Source organism: Daucus carota, chromosome 3 (genome assembly GCF_001625215.2).
Source record: "Daucus carota subsp. sativus chromosome 3, DH1 v3.0, whole genome shotgun sequence".
NCBI lineage: Eukaryota > Viridiplantae > Streptophyta > Magnoliopsida > Apiales > Apiaceae > Daucus > Daucus carota.
The window spans coordinates 841,231-862,144 of record NC_030383.2 but is presented as its reverse complement, the minus strand read 5'-3'; the positions used below and the strand labels follow the sequence as shown (position 1 = coordinate 862,144).

Sequence of the window (20,914 nt, the reverse complement as noted above, 5' to 3'; positions counted from 1 at the left end):
CACCACTTTGCATTTTACTCACCTTGTCTCCGATGTCGAAGAAATTGCTGCTCCTCAATCTCTGCTACCACCATTTCTCTTATCATTCTCATTTTCCTCCGTCTTTGCCTCTGGGATTACCATCTTATTGGGTTTTATATCAAATTATCCACCCGACTCAGCAAAATATATGAAGTAGCTATCCAATCTCCACAGCGATTCATTTAAACCACTAAAATACTAGTGTATATTATCCCATTAACTTTTTTTTTCTAAATTCAAAGATTAGATGTTGGTTTGTACAATGTATCATATTTTACAATTCCAACAACATGATACATAAACCGATTAGTTTCACTTGAATAAGTAACTTAATTTTATTTTTCTATCCCAATTGAAGTTACATTTGAGACAGAGAAATTTGAGTTAGAATATCAGTATTTTTTTTATCACATTCTTAATTAATGAAATTACGTATGTTATCACATCATCATTGTCATCAAAATTTTTTTGAAAGAGTAACAGAATGATATATTATAGTAGTTTAGTATGGTTTAGTTAGTCGTCGTGGAGATCGGTAGTTACCATATATTTTGCTGAATTTAGTGGACAATCTGATATAAAATCCTTTGCTTATCATTGTCGTTTTCCTCATTCTTTGCATCTGGAACTACCACCACAGCCGTGGCAGTAGAAGCAGGCATACTCCTGTCCTTCCTAGGCCTGCCTCTCTTCTGTTTCAAATCGCTGCACCATTCTGCACGCCTTTATCTTTACGAGGCCTCCCTCTCTTCCGTTACAGACCTCCATTACCATCATGCACGCTTTTCTCTTTCTGAGGCCTCCCTCGCTTCCATTTCAGACTTCCATTCATCGAATTACTAGCACTCATCAAATTTTTCGGATTTGCCACCATAACATCTCGATTCGCCAAATTCGGTAAAATAGAGAAACTAGGTATATGAGTAGTGTGTGCAATGTTAGGTAAAGTGACGCCGTTTGGATTAGGTTGTTTCGAAAACAACGCTCTGAGCGCCGCAACAATCCTCGAATCCTCCGCGCGCTCGGTTTCGAGGACGCAGGGTCGGGAGCATGGAGATGCGGAGTGCGGCCACGAGACGACAAGCGAGGAGCTAATCGGACAGGAGAGTAGGCCTGTTTGCGGCTGGCGGCGGATTCGTTGAAAACAGTAGGGTTGATTTTGGGATGACGACGTCGTTTTGGTGAGGATTTAGGGCCGAGGAGGAGCAGAGGGAGAGAGAGAAGAGTTCGGATTGGGAGAGGAGGCGGCGGAGGTCGATGATGGGGATTGATTCAGAGGGGAGGGGGCGGTCGGTGAGGTTTGCGGCTGCCATAGGCGGGGGAGATTGTTATACAATCTGTGAAAAAACCAACAAATTAATACGTGCGTTTGTGTGTGTGACAAAACAGTAGACGTAAGGAGACAGAACAAAGCGAAGGATATATGAACGAAAATCCGAGTCCAGTGCGTAACTGTCTCCTTAAAGCGTATTTCGCCCTCACCGTGTGTGATGAACGATCGCCTCCCAGGATAAAACGGATGAACGATGCAGCAAGCACCTTCGACGAACAAGAACAAGGTCTGAAACTATCACCGACGCGGCTAGGGTTTTGGGTGCGAGAGAGGCTATATGTTTTTCGTATGTCTAAAACCCTAAGCTATAATGAATATATATAGGCGATGCAAGGCTTGTGCGCTACGCTATTAATTTACGCGGTTATAAATTAAATCCGAAATCAAATCGAATTAATTTAAAAACCAAACAATTAATCCGAAATCAAATCGGAATTAATTTCTGTCAATTTAATTGAGCCCAAGCCCAGTGGAAAAATAAATTCAGCAAAACTAGTCCGTAATTCTTCGGGCCCAGATTTTGCTGCATTCGTGTCCGCAGGTCGCACACGCGGAAAAGCCCGAGGCTTGCGAAGCCACGAAACTCCCCTCGAAATCCCACAATTTGCACCCCCCCCCCCCCCCGCGCGCACGTAGGTGGTGGAGCATAACACTAGTAACACATTTGGACACTACCAAAGTGTTTTGCTATATAAAGCCTTTAAAGGCTCTTTATTGAATCTATGTGGGATTCAAGCTTTCTATTCCAATTTTTCCACTACCAAGGAAGCAACTTTGGATCATCATAACTCATCCATTCCTTAGTCGTTTTGAGTGAATAAACATGCATTGGAAAGCTCTCTCGGAGGAGAACATAATCCAAGCATAACCCGCCACGAGCACGTAGCCGAGCCTCACTCAAATTTGTGCTCAAAATGACAAACTTCCAACAGAGATTTAGAGAGAGAGAGAGATGGGTGTATGTTTGAGAGATGTAAGAGATATGGAGAGAGATTTCGAGAGAGAGACAGAAGATTGATGTGTTTGAGTTGGGTTATAAAGACTTTAGCAGGCTAGGGCACACCGCACGCACGTGTTTGGGTCTCGGACTATAGGTATTATCGATTGTATTTAAGTTACTCTATCAGTCTATCTTATTATTCAAGTTTTTTATATAATTTTAAGTGATTAATTATATACATAAAGGACCGTAATAATTACGGAAAATCTTAATTATATGTGAATTATTGTATTAAACTGAATTGTAATAAGTCTTATAAATTTTATCAAAATTAAAAAATTAATAAAAAATGTGATCCATCAAATTACTAAATTTATAAGAGTCATGAAATTGTTTGTCAGTTTTCAATATCATATTTTATAGGATTTTCTGAAAATTAATTAAGTATCTTTCAAAAAATAAATTGAAAGTTTCTATTAAATATCAAAATTTTAAAGTATTCTAATATTTCGAGTACTGTCACAACCCCTCTAATATAGTTCTTTGAAGAATGATAAACTCTTGGAATCGATATTTAATAATTCCAACACAGTTTTTACAAAATAATTTATCTTTAATTCGTGTTAGTGAAATTTATTATTTTATAGTTATCACAAATTTTTACCAATTTAGAGAATATTATTAAATTTATATGTGATATTTTAATTATAGAGATTAGAGGGTCTATTTCACGTAATTTTGATAATGTACGAGTATTTATCCAAGTGGACGAGATTTTAGATGATCTCTCCCTCATCCTTCAAAATCTCATTCATCTTGATGATACAACAAAATATATTAAAATCTCGAAATCTAAACAACTTTAAAGAATCCATTCAATCATTATCCCAAATATTCAGATTTCAAAAATGTCATTAATCACGATATTTTGATGTATAATTTATAATTTATTGAATATCTCGATTTAAAATTTTAAATCCTAATTATTATTCGGAATCTAAATCATAAATTGTGAACTCTAGACTTTGAAATCTAAATCAAAAGAGATATCACCTTTTTAGACAAAGAAGTTGCATATTGTTGTAAGCTACAGACAGTTTGCCTTCACAATTACAAATCATATTTTTGCAATAATTTTCAAAATATAATAAGATTATAAGAAAAAAGTTAAAAACCATTAAAATTGATATTTTTGATAGATATCCATTTTTAATAAAAAATAATAATAATAATTAAGCACAGGTAGACAACCACCTTGTCACTTGTCAGACAAGGTTTGATTGAACGAAAATTACTGTTTTAAGTGTAATGCAGTAGTTAACTTTTTCACAAGCCATAACAAAAACATTACTCACCTCTCTGTTTTGCAAATCCTCACATACATCCTAGAAACTTATGCATCTGAAGCTAGTTTATTATGGGGCCGTTTGGGTGGGTTTAAAATAAGTGCTTCTTGCTTAAAATAAAAATAAATAAGTGGAGTAGAAGTTAGAAATAAGATAAGATTTATAAATAATTAAAGTGTTTGAAAAATAAGTAGAAGCGCTAAAACAAAAGCTAGCATTCCTAACTTTTTTATAAATGCTTAGTGCTCCTAATTTATAATCCAGAAGCTGGACTTATAATTCGTAAACAAACACCCACTATCTCTGTCGATACTTAGTAAACATCTTTCTATTAATCTTTGTATCCCAATTCAGGAAAATATCATAAGAACTAAATGTAGGAAAGTCCACCTTCATGACCTTTCCGATAAAGAAGAATGCAAAATCAAGGACCATTGCCAGGCTCTCCGTTTCACAATCTGAATCATCGTAATTTAGATGAAGGACATTTTGTAGTTCTTTATGTTTAGCTTTCCAGAATGACACATCAGTCCTACTGCGCAAAGATGAACCCAATACTTCGAGAGCTAATGGAACACCTCGGGCATAAGTTGCAAAGCTTTTGGTGAGCTCTCTAAAACTTTCAGGCGGAGTCGGATTTCTGAAGGCGTGATAGCTAAAGAGCTCCAATGAAGTTATTTTGTCCAATGGCTTCACCATGTAAATATCAGCTTCTGCTAAATCTACCTTTGATTTTTTTAGCAGGTTTGCATCTCTAGTTGTAATAATAACTCTGCTTCCTGCGAAGAAAAAACTGTGAAGCCTTGGAAACAATCCTGAGTAGACTGATTGGTGGAAACCATCCAGAACAATGAGAGCTTTCTTAGAACAAAGGGTTTGTTCTAATTTTCTCATTCCACTTTCAACGTTGTGGACTGTATAGTCCTTTCTCCGGAGAAGCTTAATCAAGAGTTGATTAAGTACAGGGAGCAGAGGAATGTCTTCTTCCGATTGTTCTTTTTGATTTTCAATGAAGCAACTGATATGAAATTTTTGGGAATATTTGTCGTAGAAAGCTTTGGCAATTGTAGTTTTCCCTATTCCGCGAATGCCACAAATCCCAATGGCACGGACATCATTTGACTCCATACTTAGTTTTCCATATATCTCTTCCACAGCAGGATTTATCCCGACTAGATATTCTACAAGATGTGATTCCTTTTTACATGTATGTCGTGCGACATTCTCCACAATTTCTTGAATGGTTTTTGATTCGTTCCTGTTAATTTCAATCATACAAAATTAAAACTTAATATCTCCTAAAAATTAAGAACTGAAATCTATGGGATGTGTTCAACAGTTATTAGACATACCCATCTGAATCCTTTTTGAGATGGTACCCTGACAGCTGGCCGATTTCAGCAAGAGCAGATTTCCATTTCTCTATAATATCAACAGAGTACCGTTTCATATGATAATTAAGAGCTTCTCCAAAACTCCCTTTCTGGTACCGAAGATCTGATGGATCAACGTAGTAAAATACAGGAACAACCCGATTCTGGTTCCTCTTGCAATCAAGGATCTCCACAAGCTCATCAAGGCACCATGGTGAACGAGCATAGTTCTCTGACAGAACGACGACAAACATCTTTGAACCATGGATTGCCTTAAGTAGTCCGCGTGAAATTTCTTCTCCCTTCTCAAGTTCAGGATCATCTTTGAAGGTTATAACTTCAGCTTGATCCAGGGAGAAGTAAAGATTGGAAATAAAGTTTCTGCGAGTATCTTTACCATAAAAGCTCAAGAAGACATCCCAGCTAGGAGGAGATGAAGAACAAGTGACTGCTGATTTATTACTTGTGCTAGCCATGTAAATTTGATAGTAAGAAATTTCGGGAATGATGGTGAGAATGTGCAAAGATTTAGTGTGGTTTTTATTTTGTCCGGAAATGAAGCCGGTCAAAAAGATTAATCAATAATTTAGTGTTAGGAAATTCATCATGAAATTCTCAAAGGCCTGCAAAGTTAAATATAATATTAAATTGCTGCATGGTATTTACACCGAATGTTCCCAGATACCCTCCTACTTGATATTATCTGCAAATATGTTGTTTTTGACTTATAAGCCCAGAAGCTGGCTTTTAAGTCTCGTGAAATCTGCATGGAAACTGTTTAAGTCAGTCAATGCCAAACTTCTACTACTTTATCTACTCTGGTCTGGAATTCAAAAGAAATATTCCCCAGACAGGGGCACCAAATTTGCCAGACATAAAACTTAAGCAGCAGATAAAGGACTATGTTCGTTTCAGGTGAAGGGTCCTGTAGGTTCCTTCTTCGCAACTCTTTTATGGTAATGCATGATCACGAAATAGCATGCTGGGATAAAGTGCAGTATCATCGAGTTAAAAATTACAAACATCTGGATGCCAACAAAACATTTTAAAAGGATTCTGAGATTTAAGTGCAACCAGCAAATTGTATTTAAGGTTTAAATTGCAAATTGCAAATGTTATTCCTTGTTTATCCCTAATAGTTGAAGTGAATTAAGTTGAGTTATTTGTATATGTATATCAGACGAGCACTGGAAATTATTCCTTTGTACATGTATGTCGTGCTATATTCTGCACAATTTCTTGAATGGTTTTAGATTCGTTCTTGTTAATTTCAATCATACAAAAAGTAAGCGGAACCTGCTAATTCAAAATCAAAGTGGAAACAAAGTCAGTCAGCACTAATTTCTACTAGTACTTTATCTACTTTTGGTCTGGAAATGCAACTGAAACTTCTCTCAGGGCTGGCCCTGAGAGAATTAAATCTTACATGCAGAATTCAAACAAATTATTACACACCTCTCACATAATTAAGAATGCTGGTAAAAAATATAAAGAAACCAGTAAAAGAGTATGCAGTCTTGTGCGGCCACCACCATATCTTCCTTAGTCATGGACAGCTCTGATACATCTCGAAGGCTGCTGCAATCGAAGTAACTGAAGATTGATGCATTTCTCTAAACGCATTGCCTCGGACCGTTTAAAGCTGGATAAGCTATCTGTTGCAGCATTGTATGGTGGAACCAAGAACATTAGATTTAGCGGAAGACCTAACTAGGAGCCAATACTTGTCGCAGACTTTGAAAGACTTAACGGTCTTATTGTAGCTATTCACAGCCGTCTTTTGTAAATTTTAGATGTCCAGAATCTGGAAACAAGCCTTTCTCACCGTAGCATCTTCCCTTCAGGCAATTTCCCCAGACTTCAATAGTTTTTGAGATATAATAAAGACTAAAATCCCCTCTTTTGTGGATTTAGCAGATTTAAGCTCTTATTGTAGCTATTCACAGCCATCTTTTGTAAATTTCAGGTGTCCAGAATCTGACAACAAGCCTTTCTAACCGTAGCATCTTCCCATCAGGCAATTTCCCCAGGCTTCAATTGTTTTTGAGATGTGGTAAAGACTAGAATCCCATCTTTTGAGCATAATATATAACATCCAGACATTAAAATGTATATAAATATCATAGATAGTATACAGAGTACGCCCAGTGTTACTGGCTCTGGAGCATAACCATTTTGCAAACTCGCTGTTTGGTAGAATAGCCGTAAATGAAAAGGAGTTGTGTTGTTCTACCTGCAACATAAATAAATGTGGATTTTATATAAGCTGAGAGAGAAAAACATTAGGGAAAAAAAATAATCGACATACCATAATTAGGGAGGTCCCTGTCAAATCAATAACTTTCAGATTGTTGCACCTGCTAAAACTCAAACTTTCCAGTTCCTTCAGCATTGATAGATCTGGAAGCTCTTCCAGCCTTTTGCATTTACTAACTTCAATTAGTTTCAGATGAGGAGGAAGTGGTGGAAGTGATCGAAGGTTGTTACATCCATGTATATTTAAAATTATCAGCTCTTTCAAGTAGGACATATCCGGGAGCTGTTCCAATGCTGTATGGCCACATATATTCAAGAGCATTAGATTCAGAGGAAGTTCCGGGAAGGAGGAGCCGAGACTTGTACAGTTGGCCAGTGTCAGATATTGGAGGTTGTGAAGCTTAGAAAGGCTTAAGTGTCTGGTTGGAGAGACATTTCTGCCATCATCAACAATGAATAAGTACTTTAGGGAAGAGAAACTTTGGATCATAGGCATCCATAAGCTTATATTACATCTCAGAATCAAATCTTCCAGCTTCATATTTTCTACCCTCTCAGGCAAATCAATTTTGTAGATGCCATTTTGAAAAAGTCTCAGTTCTGTAAGTGACGTGAGATTCCATATGTTATTGCGCACATATTTAAGCTTATAGTTCACTGCAGACAGAACTTGTAATTTACTCAGTAGTCCAATAGAGTCTGGTAATTCTTCAATTGCTGTATCAGAAGCCCTAAGCTCTTTTAAGCATTGCATCATCCCCAATTGCTCAGGCAATCGCTCCAGCTTTAAACAGGCGTCTACATCTAGTACTCGGAGAAGCTTCAGCATGCATATGCTATTTGGAAGGCTGGTAAGGTTTTTGCAATAGAACAACCTCAGATAATCCAAATTTTTCAAGCATCCAAAAGATTCAGGCAGTTGTTCAATTGCGCTTTCACCTGCATCAAACGTCCTTAAACCTACCATGTTCCCAAACTGCTCTGGCAACTTTTTAAGCTTCTTGCAATACGACAATTGCAAATCAACCAAATTTATCAGGTCTACAAACGAGTCTGGCAGTTGCCTAATCGCACTATCAGTTGCATCAAATGTCCTTAAGCCTTCAATATTACCAAATTGTTTAGGTAATACTCTAAGCTTCTTGCATCCGTTCAAGTTCAGCTTAACCAATTTCTTCAAGTGAGTAATTGAATCTGGCAGTTCCTCAATTGCGCTGAAACTTGCATCAATCATCTTTAAGCCTTTTATGTCACCCAATTGCTCTGGCAATTGTTTCAAATTAACGCAACCAGCCAAATTCATATGGGTCAAATTAGCAAGTTGTTTAAGAGGCTGTTTTAAACCAAAAAAAAAGTAAAATATGTGTTACTTTTGGGAACCTTTTTCAATAAAGAACTGAACTACAATTCATACACAGAAAATTAACTAAACCATAAGGATCATGTATAAATTAATTTTATGCATATATATAACAGTGGCTGAGGGGAGTATATAATTCATACCGTGACCGTGGGACTCTTCCAAAATTTCTCCAGGTTGCTCATTGACATGTCAAGAGAGACGAGGTTTTGTGGACGAAAACTAGGAGGTAAATAAGTCCAGGAGCAACCATGCCACCGAATGACCCTTAGCTCATGAAATAAATCTTTTAAATTTCCCTTGATGTCATGTGCACCAATTATTTCAAGCAACCTCAAGTTGGAGAACTGTTCAAATATTTTTGCATCAACATGTTTTTCCGCGGACATGGTTAAGTCTAATATAAGACCTTCAGTTCTGTATGCTCCCTGTTTGATTATTAGCAACAGATATAATTAGGTGAAACTAATAGAGGAAGATCTTGATACTAATTTGTCTAAGCAACAGACTAGATAACTTAATAAGGTGAAACTAATAGAGGAAGATCTTGATACTAATTTGTCTAAGCAACAGACTAGATAACTTAATGGATTTGACACTTGCATATTATATATTTAGCTGTTTATATTTAGCTGTTACCTCGACGTTTTGCATATCCTTTGGTGCTCCTCTCCAGAACAAGCCTCTGCTCTTCCCAATTTCTGTTCCCATGTCCTGTATAAGATTATGCATCTGAAACTTATTATTCATACCGATTGTTAGTAGGCACCTTTCCACTAAAATTGGTATTCCAGCATCCGGAAAGAAATCACAAGATTGGAAAATTTGAATAGCCTCATCTTTGTCCTTTCCAATGAAGAAGAACGTGATATAAAGGAAAATTGCCTTTAATGTCTCATCATCTAATTCATCGTAGCTCAGTTGAAGGATTTTCTGTATCTCTTTCTTGGGAATTTTCTGAAGTTTTTCAAGTTTAGCTTTCCAGAACGACATCTGAGTCCTACCGCGCAAAGATGAGCCCAACACCTTGAGAGCTAATGGAAGACCTCCAGCATAGGTCACGAAGCTGACCGTGAGTTCTCTAAAATTTTCTGGTGGTGTTGGTTTCCGAAAAGCATGATAACTGAAGAGATCCAATGAATCAGGATATCCCAGTTCCTTCATCATGTATATATCTACTTCTGATATATCTACCTTTAATTGATGCAGGAGGTTTGCATCTCTTGTTGTAACGACGATTCTACTTCCAGCAGAAAACAAGTCACAAAGCCTTGTGAGAAATTCTGAATAGATTGGTTGGTACAAATCATCCAGAACAATTAGAGCTTTCTTAGAACAAAGGATTTGTTTTAATTTTTTTATTCCAGTTTCAACATCTAGGACCTTATAATCCTTCACTCTGAGAAGCTCAATCAAGAGCTGATTAAGTAGCGCGAGTAGAGGACTACTTTCTTGTGAATATTGTCTTCCGTTTTCAATGAAGCAGGTGATGTGGAATTCTTTGGAATATTTGTTGTAGAAAGCTTTGGCAGTTGTAGTCTTTCCAATTCCGCCCATCCCACAGATCCCAATGGCACGGACATCACTTGACTCCATGCTCAGTTTCTGATATATATCTTCAACAACAGAGTCGATTCCAAATAGATACTCCTCAAGGAGTAATATTTTTCTACATGCTTGTGGCACCACATTCTCCAAAATTTCTTGAATGATGTTTGATTCATTCCTGTTAAATTTTAACAAAAAATCCAGATAATGTTAGTTTTTATTCCCTAGATTTTGTTGGTACAAAACTCGTATCCTAGACCAGTCATGACAAAAACAAAACACTACGCAAAGACAAGGACTTACTTATCTGCATCTTTTTGGAGATGGTATCCTTTTAGCTTCCCGATTTCAGCAAGAGCAGATTTCCACTTCTCCAGTGTTACCTCAGAGTGACGCTTCTTTTGATCTTTAAGAGCTTTCCCGAAACTTCCTCTGTGATGTCGTACATCTGATGGATCAACGTAGTAAAATATGGGAATTACCACATGACCATTTGTTTTCTTGCAACTGAGGATCTCTACGAGCTCATTTAGGCACCATTTTGAATAAGCGTAATTCTCTGACAGAATTATGACAGATATCTTTGAACCATGAATTGCATTAAGCAGTCCCTGTGAAATTTCTTCACCTTTTCTGAGTTCTGGCTCATCCATAAAGGTCTGAATTCCAGCTTGATCCAGAGCAGAATAAAGATGTGAAGTAAAGCTACTTCGACTGTCCTTACCATAAAAGCTCAAGAACACGTTCCAGCAAGGTGTAGAACACGTAGGAACAGAAAAATATGGTATTGCAGCAAACTGATCATCTGCAATGTCCATAGACGGAGGATGGCACCTTTTAGCTGTTGTAGAAATTTGGTGGTAACTTGGATTTTTCTGAAGTCGTGTGAACACTTTCAGATTGAAGTTATTTGTGGTTCACCAAATAATTCAATCGGATAAAGTCAGAAATTCTGCAAGAAGAGAGAATGTGTTTTGTTGTGTATTTCAAATGAACCATGTACTTGAAATGATCAATGCAACATCTATATATAGATGTCAATAGATGTGTCTTTTGACAATAGACACATCTTTAATCCAAATAGACTTGTCTAATGACAATAGCCACATCTTATCCCAATAGATGTGTCTAATGTCAATGGACAAATCTAATGCCAATAGACACTTCTTTTCCAATAGATGTGTCTAATGCCAATGAACATGCCTCATAAGCACTAATAATCATAATAAACTCAAACTAAGCATACACTCCGTACTCTCCTGACTGGTTCGATATAATATTATGATTACATTGATCAACTAGTTAATTCAATTACACTAAAATAACCAACAATCCTCCCCCATTTTAGTGTAATCCATAATCAACTAAACAAAATCACAACAAATAACAAAGTTATGCATAAATGAAATATCATGACGATTGAATTTCACATTAGTATATTACACATTTCAAATATTCGAATATCAAGGTATCACTATGGATTGAACCTCTACTATTCATAATGAATACATGAAGATAATATACACATAACTTTACATTCTCAAATTTTCTTACTTGACACTATATTTTACTAGCCTTGTGTCCCAATCCTTCTTAAGCATATCAAAGCCAAGTCCAAGCTTCTTGAAGCGGCTAAACTTCATGCTCAAATAGGTAGTTCTTTTATTCTCGCACCTGCATATGTGATTTTTCAAAAGAACTATTAAGAAGATAGACTTCAACCTCCATATCTTGCAGGTCTGAACACATAACTTGGGATGATGATTTAATGTGTTCCAATCTCTAGATGTTAAGTTTCCACATTGAATTCAACACCTGATGTAATCTTAGGTGAGAATTGGGTTTCTCAACATGAGAGACTTTTAAATGGACTTTAATCCCATCCCCATAGCCGACTTGTGCACAAGATCTCTACTCAATCCTTTGGTAAGATGATCGGCTAAATTATGTTGAGTTCTTATAAACTCCACTGATATAACACCGTGATTGATAAGCTCACGAATCATACTATGTCTAACACCTATGTGTCTAGATGTTCCTTTGAACACTTGTCTATAAGCATTAGACAAGGCAGATTGGCTATCACACCTTATTGATATGGGTGATATAGGTTTTGGCCACAATGGAATTTCATATATCAGATTTCTTAGCCATTCAGCTTCTTTACCAGCAGCTGATAATGCCACAAATTCAGATTCCATTGTTGAGTCGGTAATGCAACTCTGTTTCTTTGATGACCAAGAGATAGCACCTCCCCCAAGGAGGAACACCCATCCACTTGTGGAAGAATGATCTTCCTCATTGGAAATCCAACTTGCATCTGAATGACCTTCAATAACCGAAGGAAATCCAGTATACATCAAACCATAATCCATGGTTCCTTTCAAGTACTTGAATACTCGGCTTAAGGCTTGCCAATGATGTGAACTTGGTTTGCTAGTATACCTACTAAGCTTTCCAACAGCATAGGCAATATCTGGCCTAGTGCTTATCATGGCATACATAAGACTACCAATAGCCCTTGAGTACTCAAGTTGAGATACTGAAACACCTTTATTTGGTAGGAGTTTAATACTAGGATCAAGAGGAGTGCTAACTGGAGAACAATCCTTAAAATTAAATCTTTTCAAAATCTTCTCAATATAATGAGATTGAGAAATTGAAATACCATTATTCTCACGCTTGATCCTTATACCAAGAATCACTTCAGCCTCCCCCATGTCTTTCATATCAAAATTAGATGACAAGAACTTCTTGGTTTTATCCACTTGATTTTGGTCTGTACCAAAAATCAACATGTCATCCACATATAAACAAATTATAACTCCTTTACCAGAAGAATCAAATTTGCTATATACACACTTGTCTGCTTGGTTAATAACATAACCATTAGACAAGACCACTTTATCAAATTTATCGTGCCAATCCTTAGGTGCTTGCTTTAGACCATAAATTGATTTCTTCAATTTACACACCTTGTTCTCACAACCAGGCACAACAAACCCTTCGGGTTGTTTCATATAAATCTCTTCATCTAATTCACCATTCAAGAATGCAGTTTTTACATCCATTTGATGAATGACAAGGTTGTGTATAGCAGCAAGTGCTATTAACAACCTAATAGTTGAAGTCCTAGCAACAGGAGCATAAGTATCAAAATAATCAATCCCTTCCTTTTGTCTAAAGCCTTGGATTACCAATCTGGCTTTAAACTTATCTATCGAACCGTCCACCTTTATTTTCCTTTTGAAGATCCATCTATTCCCCAATGCTTTACAGCCAGGGGGCAAATCACTCAATTCCCATGTATTATTATTCATGATAGAATCCATTTCATCCTGGATAGCTTCCTTCCAAAATGCAACATCTCTCGATGTCATAGCTTCGGTAAAAGTTTTTGGATCCTCCTCAATAATAAAACAATATTGGTATTGATCTTTAATTTCATCTCTAGAACCCTCAACTAGATAAAGATGAAAATCATCTCCAAAAGACTTTGCTTTTCTAGCTCTAGTGCTTCTCCTTGGTTCAGACGGTTGATGAACATCTTCAGTAGAAACCGAGTTCCTACTAGAAGAATATTGAAGCATGTCCCTCGGTCTAGGTATAGATGTAAATCTGTTTTCATCAAAGATAGCATCTCTTGACTCGATAATCGAGTTCACAGGCACATAGCCATTAGATTCTAACACATAGAATCTATATGCTATGGAATGCTCCGCATAACCAACAAAGATACAATCTATACCTCGTTCACCCAAGTTTCTTCTTTTGGGTTCAGTGAGTCTTACAACTGCTCTACATCCCCAAACTCTCAGAAAACTCAATTTTGGTGACTCTTTATACCAGAGTTCATAAGGAGTAATTTTATTCCTCTTACTAGGAATTCGATTCAATAAATAACAGGCTGTCAACATAGCCTCACCCCAAAAACCCTCACTCAAACCCGAGTAGGACAACAAGGAATTAACCATTTCTTTCAAAGTCCTATTTTTTCTTTCTGCCACACCATTTTGTTGTGGTGTATAAGGAGCCGTGGTTTGATGTATTATACCAGTAGATTGAAAATATACCGGATCATAATACTCACCTCCTCTATCAGTACGTAGATTTTTAATCAAGGTACCATGATGATGTAGCTCTACTTCTTCTTTATATATTTTAAAGAAGTCAAGAGCTTCATCTTTCGCATGCAACAAATATACATAACAATATCTAGAAGCATCATCAATAAAAGTAACTACATACTTTTTACTTCCTAATGATGGTGTAGAATGAAAATCACACAAATCACTGTGTATCAATTCTAATACATCAGACACCCTATTAGCAACTTTAAAGGGCTTTCTAGTTATCTTTGTTAACATGCATGTTTTACATTTTTCATTGTTTAAATCAACAGCAGGTATAAGGCTCATTTTAGACATATCCTTTATTCTTTTATAATGTACATGTCCTAGTCTAGCATGCCATAATTCTGATTTATGCAAATTTATGCTAGTACTAGTAGAAGCCATGCAAGAAGATTCATCATTAAATGGAGTATTTACATTCAACATAAACATGCCATTACATAAGTAACCAAAGCCAACGAAAGTGCCATGTTTTGACAAGATATACTTGTCACTTTCATAAACTTGCTTATATCCACAATTATTTAATACAACACCAGACAAGAGATTCTTTCGAATCCCAGGAACATACAACACATTATTCAAATATATACATTTTCCAGAAGTAAACACTAGCTTAACATTTCCTAGCCCTTTGATCGGTTCAGTTGCAACATTTCCCATCTTTAAGATAGATCCATCTTCAATTGGTTGAAATTCTGTGTACCAACGAAGATCTTTACATACATGACTTGTTGCTCCAGAATCAATCCACCAAGCAACATTATCATCCTGCACATAAAATGCATCAGATATCAATGATACATAATTCTGACCAGAATTACAATTTTTGATCAAAATCTGACCTTGTTGCTTTTCTGGATCTTTGGATCCACTTGGACCAGCATTAAGCCTTTCTTGCTTACTTTTACCAACCCGACAATCCTTCTTGAAATGTCCAGGTTTGCCACACTTCCAACATGCAATCTTAGGCCTCTTGTTGGAAAAGTTGTTGTTGTTTCCTTTGAATTTCCGTTTGTCACCCTTGTTGTTTTTAGGATTCTTATAACATCCACCATCTTCAACCATATTCACAGAAGAGTTACCGACTTGGTTCTTGCCCTTAGGATTATTCTCATTTTCTTGAGTCCTCAAAGCCTCTTCAATTCGGAAGTGACTTCCAAGTTCAACCAATGTCATATCTTCTTTATTATGTTTCAAGGTGTGTTTAAAATCCTTCCATGATGGCGGTAGTTTGTCTATAACACCATAAACTGAGATAGATTCATCCATCTTCAGATTGTGTTGAACAAACTGTCCCAGAATCCTTAACAATTCATTGTATTGTTCCATCACCGGTCTAGAATCGACCATTTTGTAATTCATAAAATTACTGACCAGAAACTTCTTACTAGAAGCATCTTCTGCCATGTACTTGGATTCAAGAGAATCCCACAATTCTTTCGCCGACTCAACATTTTGATATACATCGAAAAGGGAATCAGACATACCGTTTAGGATGTGACCGCGGCAGATGTAGTCATCGTTTTCCCATTTGCAGCGTTGCCTTGTTTGTTCAATAGTTTCATTCTCAATCTCTTCGGGCATGGGAGTACTTAGAACATACACAACCTTTAGCGTGGTCAACAAAAAATGCATCTTCTTTTGCCATCTTCGAAAATCTTGACCCTCAAACTTGTCTAGTTTTGCAAACTTACTTGTCATGTCTTTTGCAGATTCTCCGTTCGTCATCTTCAGAATAGAATAACTTCAATCTTTGTTGTAGAAATTTGGTGGTAACTTGGATTTTTCTGAAGTCGTGTGAACACTTTCAGATTGAAGTTATTTGTGGTTCACCAAATAATTCAATCGGATAAAGTCAGAAATTCTGCAAGAAGAGAGAATGTGTTTTGTTGTGTATTTCAAATGAACCATGTACTTGAAATGATCAATGCAACATCTATATATAGATGTCAATAGATGTGTCTTTTGACAATAGACACATCTTTAATCCAAATAGACTTGTCTAATGACAATAGCCACATCTTATCCCAATAGATGTGTCTAATGTCAATGGACAAATCTAATGCCAATAGACACTTCTTTTCCAATAGATGTGTCTAATGCCAATGAACATGCCTCATAAGCACTAATAATCATAATAAACTCAAACTAAGCATACACTCCGTACTCTCCTGACTTGTTCGATATAATATTATGATTACATTGATCAACTAGTTAATTCAATTACACTAAAATAACCAACATTAGCAAGAATTGAACGAACGACGAGTATAACGAGCATCATGAGCAGCAGGGGCAGAACCCAAATGAAAACTAGTGGCGGCCTGTAAAGGGCAATTAGCTGATTACTTGTGGTGTCCATGGATGAAGGATAGTATATTAGTATGGACAGAGCTGTACTAATTGATGTTCTTATATAGTAGTTGTCAAATTCTAATTTTCTACTCGTTTTCTAAATTCTAATGCACACTAGAAATTCATATGAAACTTCATTATGCTCTGGACCACCATTAAGAAGCCTTTCTTGCTCATTTTCCCCTCCTATTTATAAATTTTAATTTACAGATCGAATTACAAAGAAAATCTGAAAACTTTACTGCTTGCAGATTGAAGGATATAAAAATTGTACAGAAAAATTGGTTAAATATGTATACTTCTTCACCTTCTGCAGTACAAACTGACGTGCAGGCATACCACATCATAGAAACGAGTAAAAAAAGTCTCTGAGGAGCTTCCGGCAAATGTACATATTGGTTGAGAAGTTGTTGCTTCATAGTGGAGAAGTTGCTAAAAGTCCATCCATCAATAGTGAAAGTATTTCCGGGGCCTATCAGATATCGGAAGAATTGTGGTACTTTCGATTTGTGTCATTGCTGAAATACTAATAATTCCCAGGGAAATGCGATGATATGAAATACTTGAAAATGCTTTGACGCCGAATACAATTTTCACGTGGACTCAAATCTGATTTTCAAGTGGACTCATTTGAGATTCGATGACTAATTTTAAGGGTTAATTATCAAATTGGTCACTGAAATGAGCTTAATGTATCAAGTTGGTCACTGAACTCAAAATGGTATCAAAATGGTCACTAAAGTCACCATAAATATCAAACAAGTACCTTGAAATATGAGTTCAAGTAGTAAAAATATTATTTTTAAAATTTTACGCATTTTTTTTTAAATGTTACCACAACCAACTAAAAAGTTATGACTTCTAGTATTTAAAATAATATATTTATATTTTATCAAGTTTATTTATTTATATTTTATTATATAGTTATTTTCTTTGTTTTAATTAAAAATAAATAATAAATAAACTTGATAAAATCTAAATATATTATCATAAATAGTAGAAGTCATAACCTTTTAGTTGGTTTTGGTAACATTCAAAAATAATGTGTAAAACTTTATAAATGATATTTTTACTGCTTGAACTTATATTTCAAGGTAGCTGTTTGATATTTATGGCCACTTCAGTGACCATCTTGATACCGTTTTGAGTTCAGTGACCAACTTGATACATTAAGCCTACTTCAGTGACCAACTAGATAATTAACCCTTAATTTTAATACTAATAAGAGTCATTTTTTGATTTTTTACTCATAATTTGAAAGGTAAAAAAGATTTTTTTATATATTATTTTTCAAGATTTTTTTTCTAAATAAATATACTGTTAAATTTTATTTAGGAAAAAAAAATTAAAAAGTAGTATGTAGAAATATTTTTTTTACGCCTCAAATTATAATAATATTCAAAATAATTTTCAGAAAAATTGAATTACAATAAATATCAAAATCATCAATTTGTCTGAAATATATCAAACCAGTACTCCTACAGTTCCCTTTAATTCTTTAAGTTAATTTTAACACTCTTTTTAAGATTCATTTAAAGTATACATAATACATTTCAGGAATTATTTTTCCTCAAATAAAAATCTGATGTTTAAATTTTTATTTTAAAAAAAAATTAAAATATTATGCAACCATATTTTCCAGAAAAATCAAACTACGGACAAACTACGAACGGAAACAACCTCGAAAACGAGGGAGTAACTTATCAAGTATTTCACGAGAATCTGGCAACCATCTACCAGTTAAGTTTTTCCACAAAATTTGTTGTATTCTCTAAGAAAACATCGGTTTTCTAAATGAATGACAGCTTAAGATTTTGCAAAATAAATCAGAGTATAGGTTCTGATTTCTAATTCTTTTAAGCCGAATACCGGTCCACGAATTTGAATGATCTGATATTCAAATTTTTGTGCTCCCCCTTAGTGTTATATACACTTAATACTATATAGAATATTTCGCCTGAATTATTTTAAATGGATAAATCGTTCATTTTCTTTGAAAATTCAACATCGCTCATATGAGAATTTCATAGTGGAGAAGTTGTTGCTTCATAGTGGAGAAGTTGCTAAAAGTCCATCCATCAATACTCTGAGAATTTCCAGGGCCTATCAGATATTGGAAGAATTGTGGTACTTTCGATTATGTCGTTGCTGAAATATGAAATAATTTCCAGGGAAATGCAATCATATGAAATACTTGAAGCTTGATGCCACAATATCCGATATTCATGTGGACTGATTTGAAAATCTTTGACTAATTTTAATCCTTCTATCCCATAACAAATGGCAGTTTACTTTTTACTCATAATTTAAACTTTAAAGTGTAAAGTAGAAATGTTTTATATATTACTTTTTTTAAAAATCTGAATGAAAATATAAATGTTAAATTTTTATTTTAAAAAAAATAAAATTAAGTAAATATATAAGTATGATATTTTTACAATTCAAATTACGTATAAAAAGTCAAAACGACTTTATTATGAAGAAGTATCTTATACTTGTGTCATCAATGAAATTCAAAGTAATTTCCAAAAAAATTGAGTTATGATAAATGTCAAAAACAACACTTGTTTTTTTGAAATATATCAAACTAATAACATAAAAAGTGATCCAATTTGATCTCTAATTTGAATATCCATCACGAGACTCTGGCAAACATCTACGGCTTAAGTTTTTCCACAAAATTTGTTGTATGCTCTAAGAAAACATCGGTTTTCTAGATGAATGACAGCTTAAGATTTTGCGAAATAAATCAGTATGTTCTAATTTTTTGTATTATCAGTTTCAGAATTTTCTTGTATCCACATTTAGTCAAGTTGAAGGGATTGCATTCCACGAAAGCAGAACCATGAGGGTTATGTATTTCATTATTTATTTTTAATAAATTTATTAGTCAGGACTCAGGTCGGATTATTGTCCGATTTTAAAAAATATTGTGAATCAGATGGATTCACAACTCAGAAAAACATCCGGACCAAATATTCTTTCCAATTTTTCCGATCATATATCCAGATTTCCTAATTCTTTTAACCCGAATACCGGTCCACGAATTTGAATAATCTGATATTCAAATTTTTGTGCTCTCCCTTTGTGTCATATACACTTAATAATATCATATAGAATATTTCGCCTGAATTATTTTAAATGGATAAATCACAAACTAGCATAGTAAAGAACCATATATCAGTGAGCAAATATCAATCATCCGCATGTCAACCTGAATTCGATAATACAGATGTTGCAAACTAGCAATATCATCAGGACTACTTAACGCAATCAAATATTTGTACTTCAATGAGCCAAAATATTTGAACCGAAATTTTGATTGCTTTAATAAGTCCCGATGAAATTGCTTAACAACATCGACCAAATTCACAACTTCGGTATTTTCATATAATAATACGAAAAAAATGTTCCAAGGAGAGGAAACCCGAATAGTGGAAACACAATTCGAGCTATATAAAAACCCCAAAAGAATGGAATTAATATTTGCCACCAGAACAAAGCTAACAAAGAACAGATCATAAGATCCACAGTCTTGTAGCTGAAAGAAGTGGCAGTTTCAAATATGTTATGCAAATGAAATCAATAAGTATATTAATAAATAATATTATTATAAGCGGCAACAATCAAGATGTTATGCAAAAGATATGAAGAGAGATGAAAGAATGATGAAGATGAAAGAGAGGAGCCGTGTATTTATAATAGGTGTATGAAGAATATAACGATGCCCTAGCTAGCCTTAAGCCCATAACTATTTCCTTAAGCCCATTACTATTTTAAACTGGGCCGGATTTTTGGATTTTATTTGGTCAGTTTAAGAGCCCAATATGCCTTTCTAGAGCAAGCCCATCGAAATTAGTCCAGGTACGGTAGACGAAAATACTAAAAAAAAATTGTAGCCCAAGTGATTTTAATAACTTTAATATATTAAGAAAGGAAAATAGCTATGTAGGTAAGGTACTTTCTTCTTCATCAAACAAAGTGATTCACGTAAATGCATAAATATGTAACAAAGTGATTCACGTAAATGCATAAATATGTGGTACGGAACTAGAAATCTAAATGAAGACGGGTTTCGCAAGTATTACGAAGAAATGTTTAAAGATACGAATCTGAAAATCTAAACTAGGATGGGCTTCGCAAGTTTTTTCAAGAAATGTTTAAAGATACGAATCTGAAAATCTAAATTAGGACGGGCTTCGCAAGTTTTTTCAAAAAATATTCACTGACGTATGACGGAAACAGA

At 35.1% G+C, this 20,914-nt stretch overlaps 1 protein-coding gene across 1 annotated transcript; it reads right to left on the bottom strand.

The window, feature by feature from the left end:
- Positions 1–3,835: 3,835 nt before the first annotated feature.
- Positions 3,836–11,901, bottom strand: LOC108211992 (disease resistance protein RPV1-like). The gene is made up of 7 exons (XM_017383725.2): positions 10,481–11,901; positions 9,269–10,355; positions 8,773–9,057; positions 7,322–8,602; positions 7,012–7,246; positions 4,993–5,587; positions 3,836–4,898 (listed from the first exon to the last, which is right to left on the bottom strand). Exons 1-7 carry the CDS (start codon positions 10,993–10,995, stop codon positions 3,938–3,940), a joined length of 4,959 nt encoding a protein of 1,652 aa, XP_017239214.2. The 5' UTR covers positions 10,996–11,901; the 3' UTR covers positions 3,836–3,937.
- Between the last annotated feature and the right edge of the window lie 9,013 nt (positions 11,902–20,914).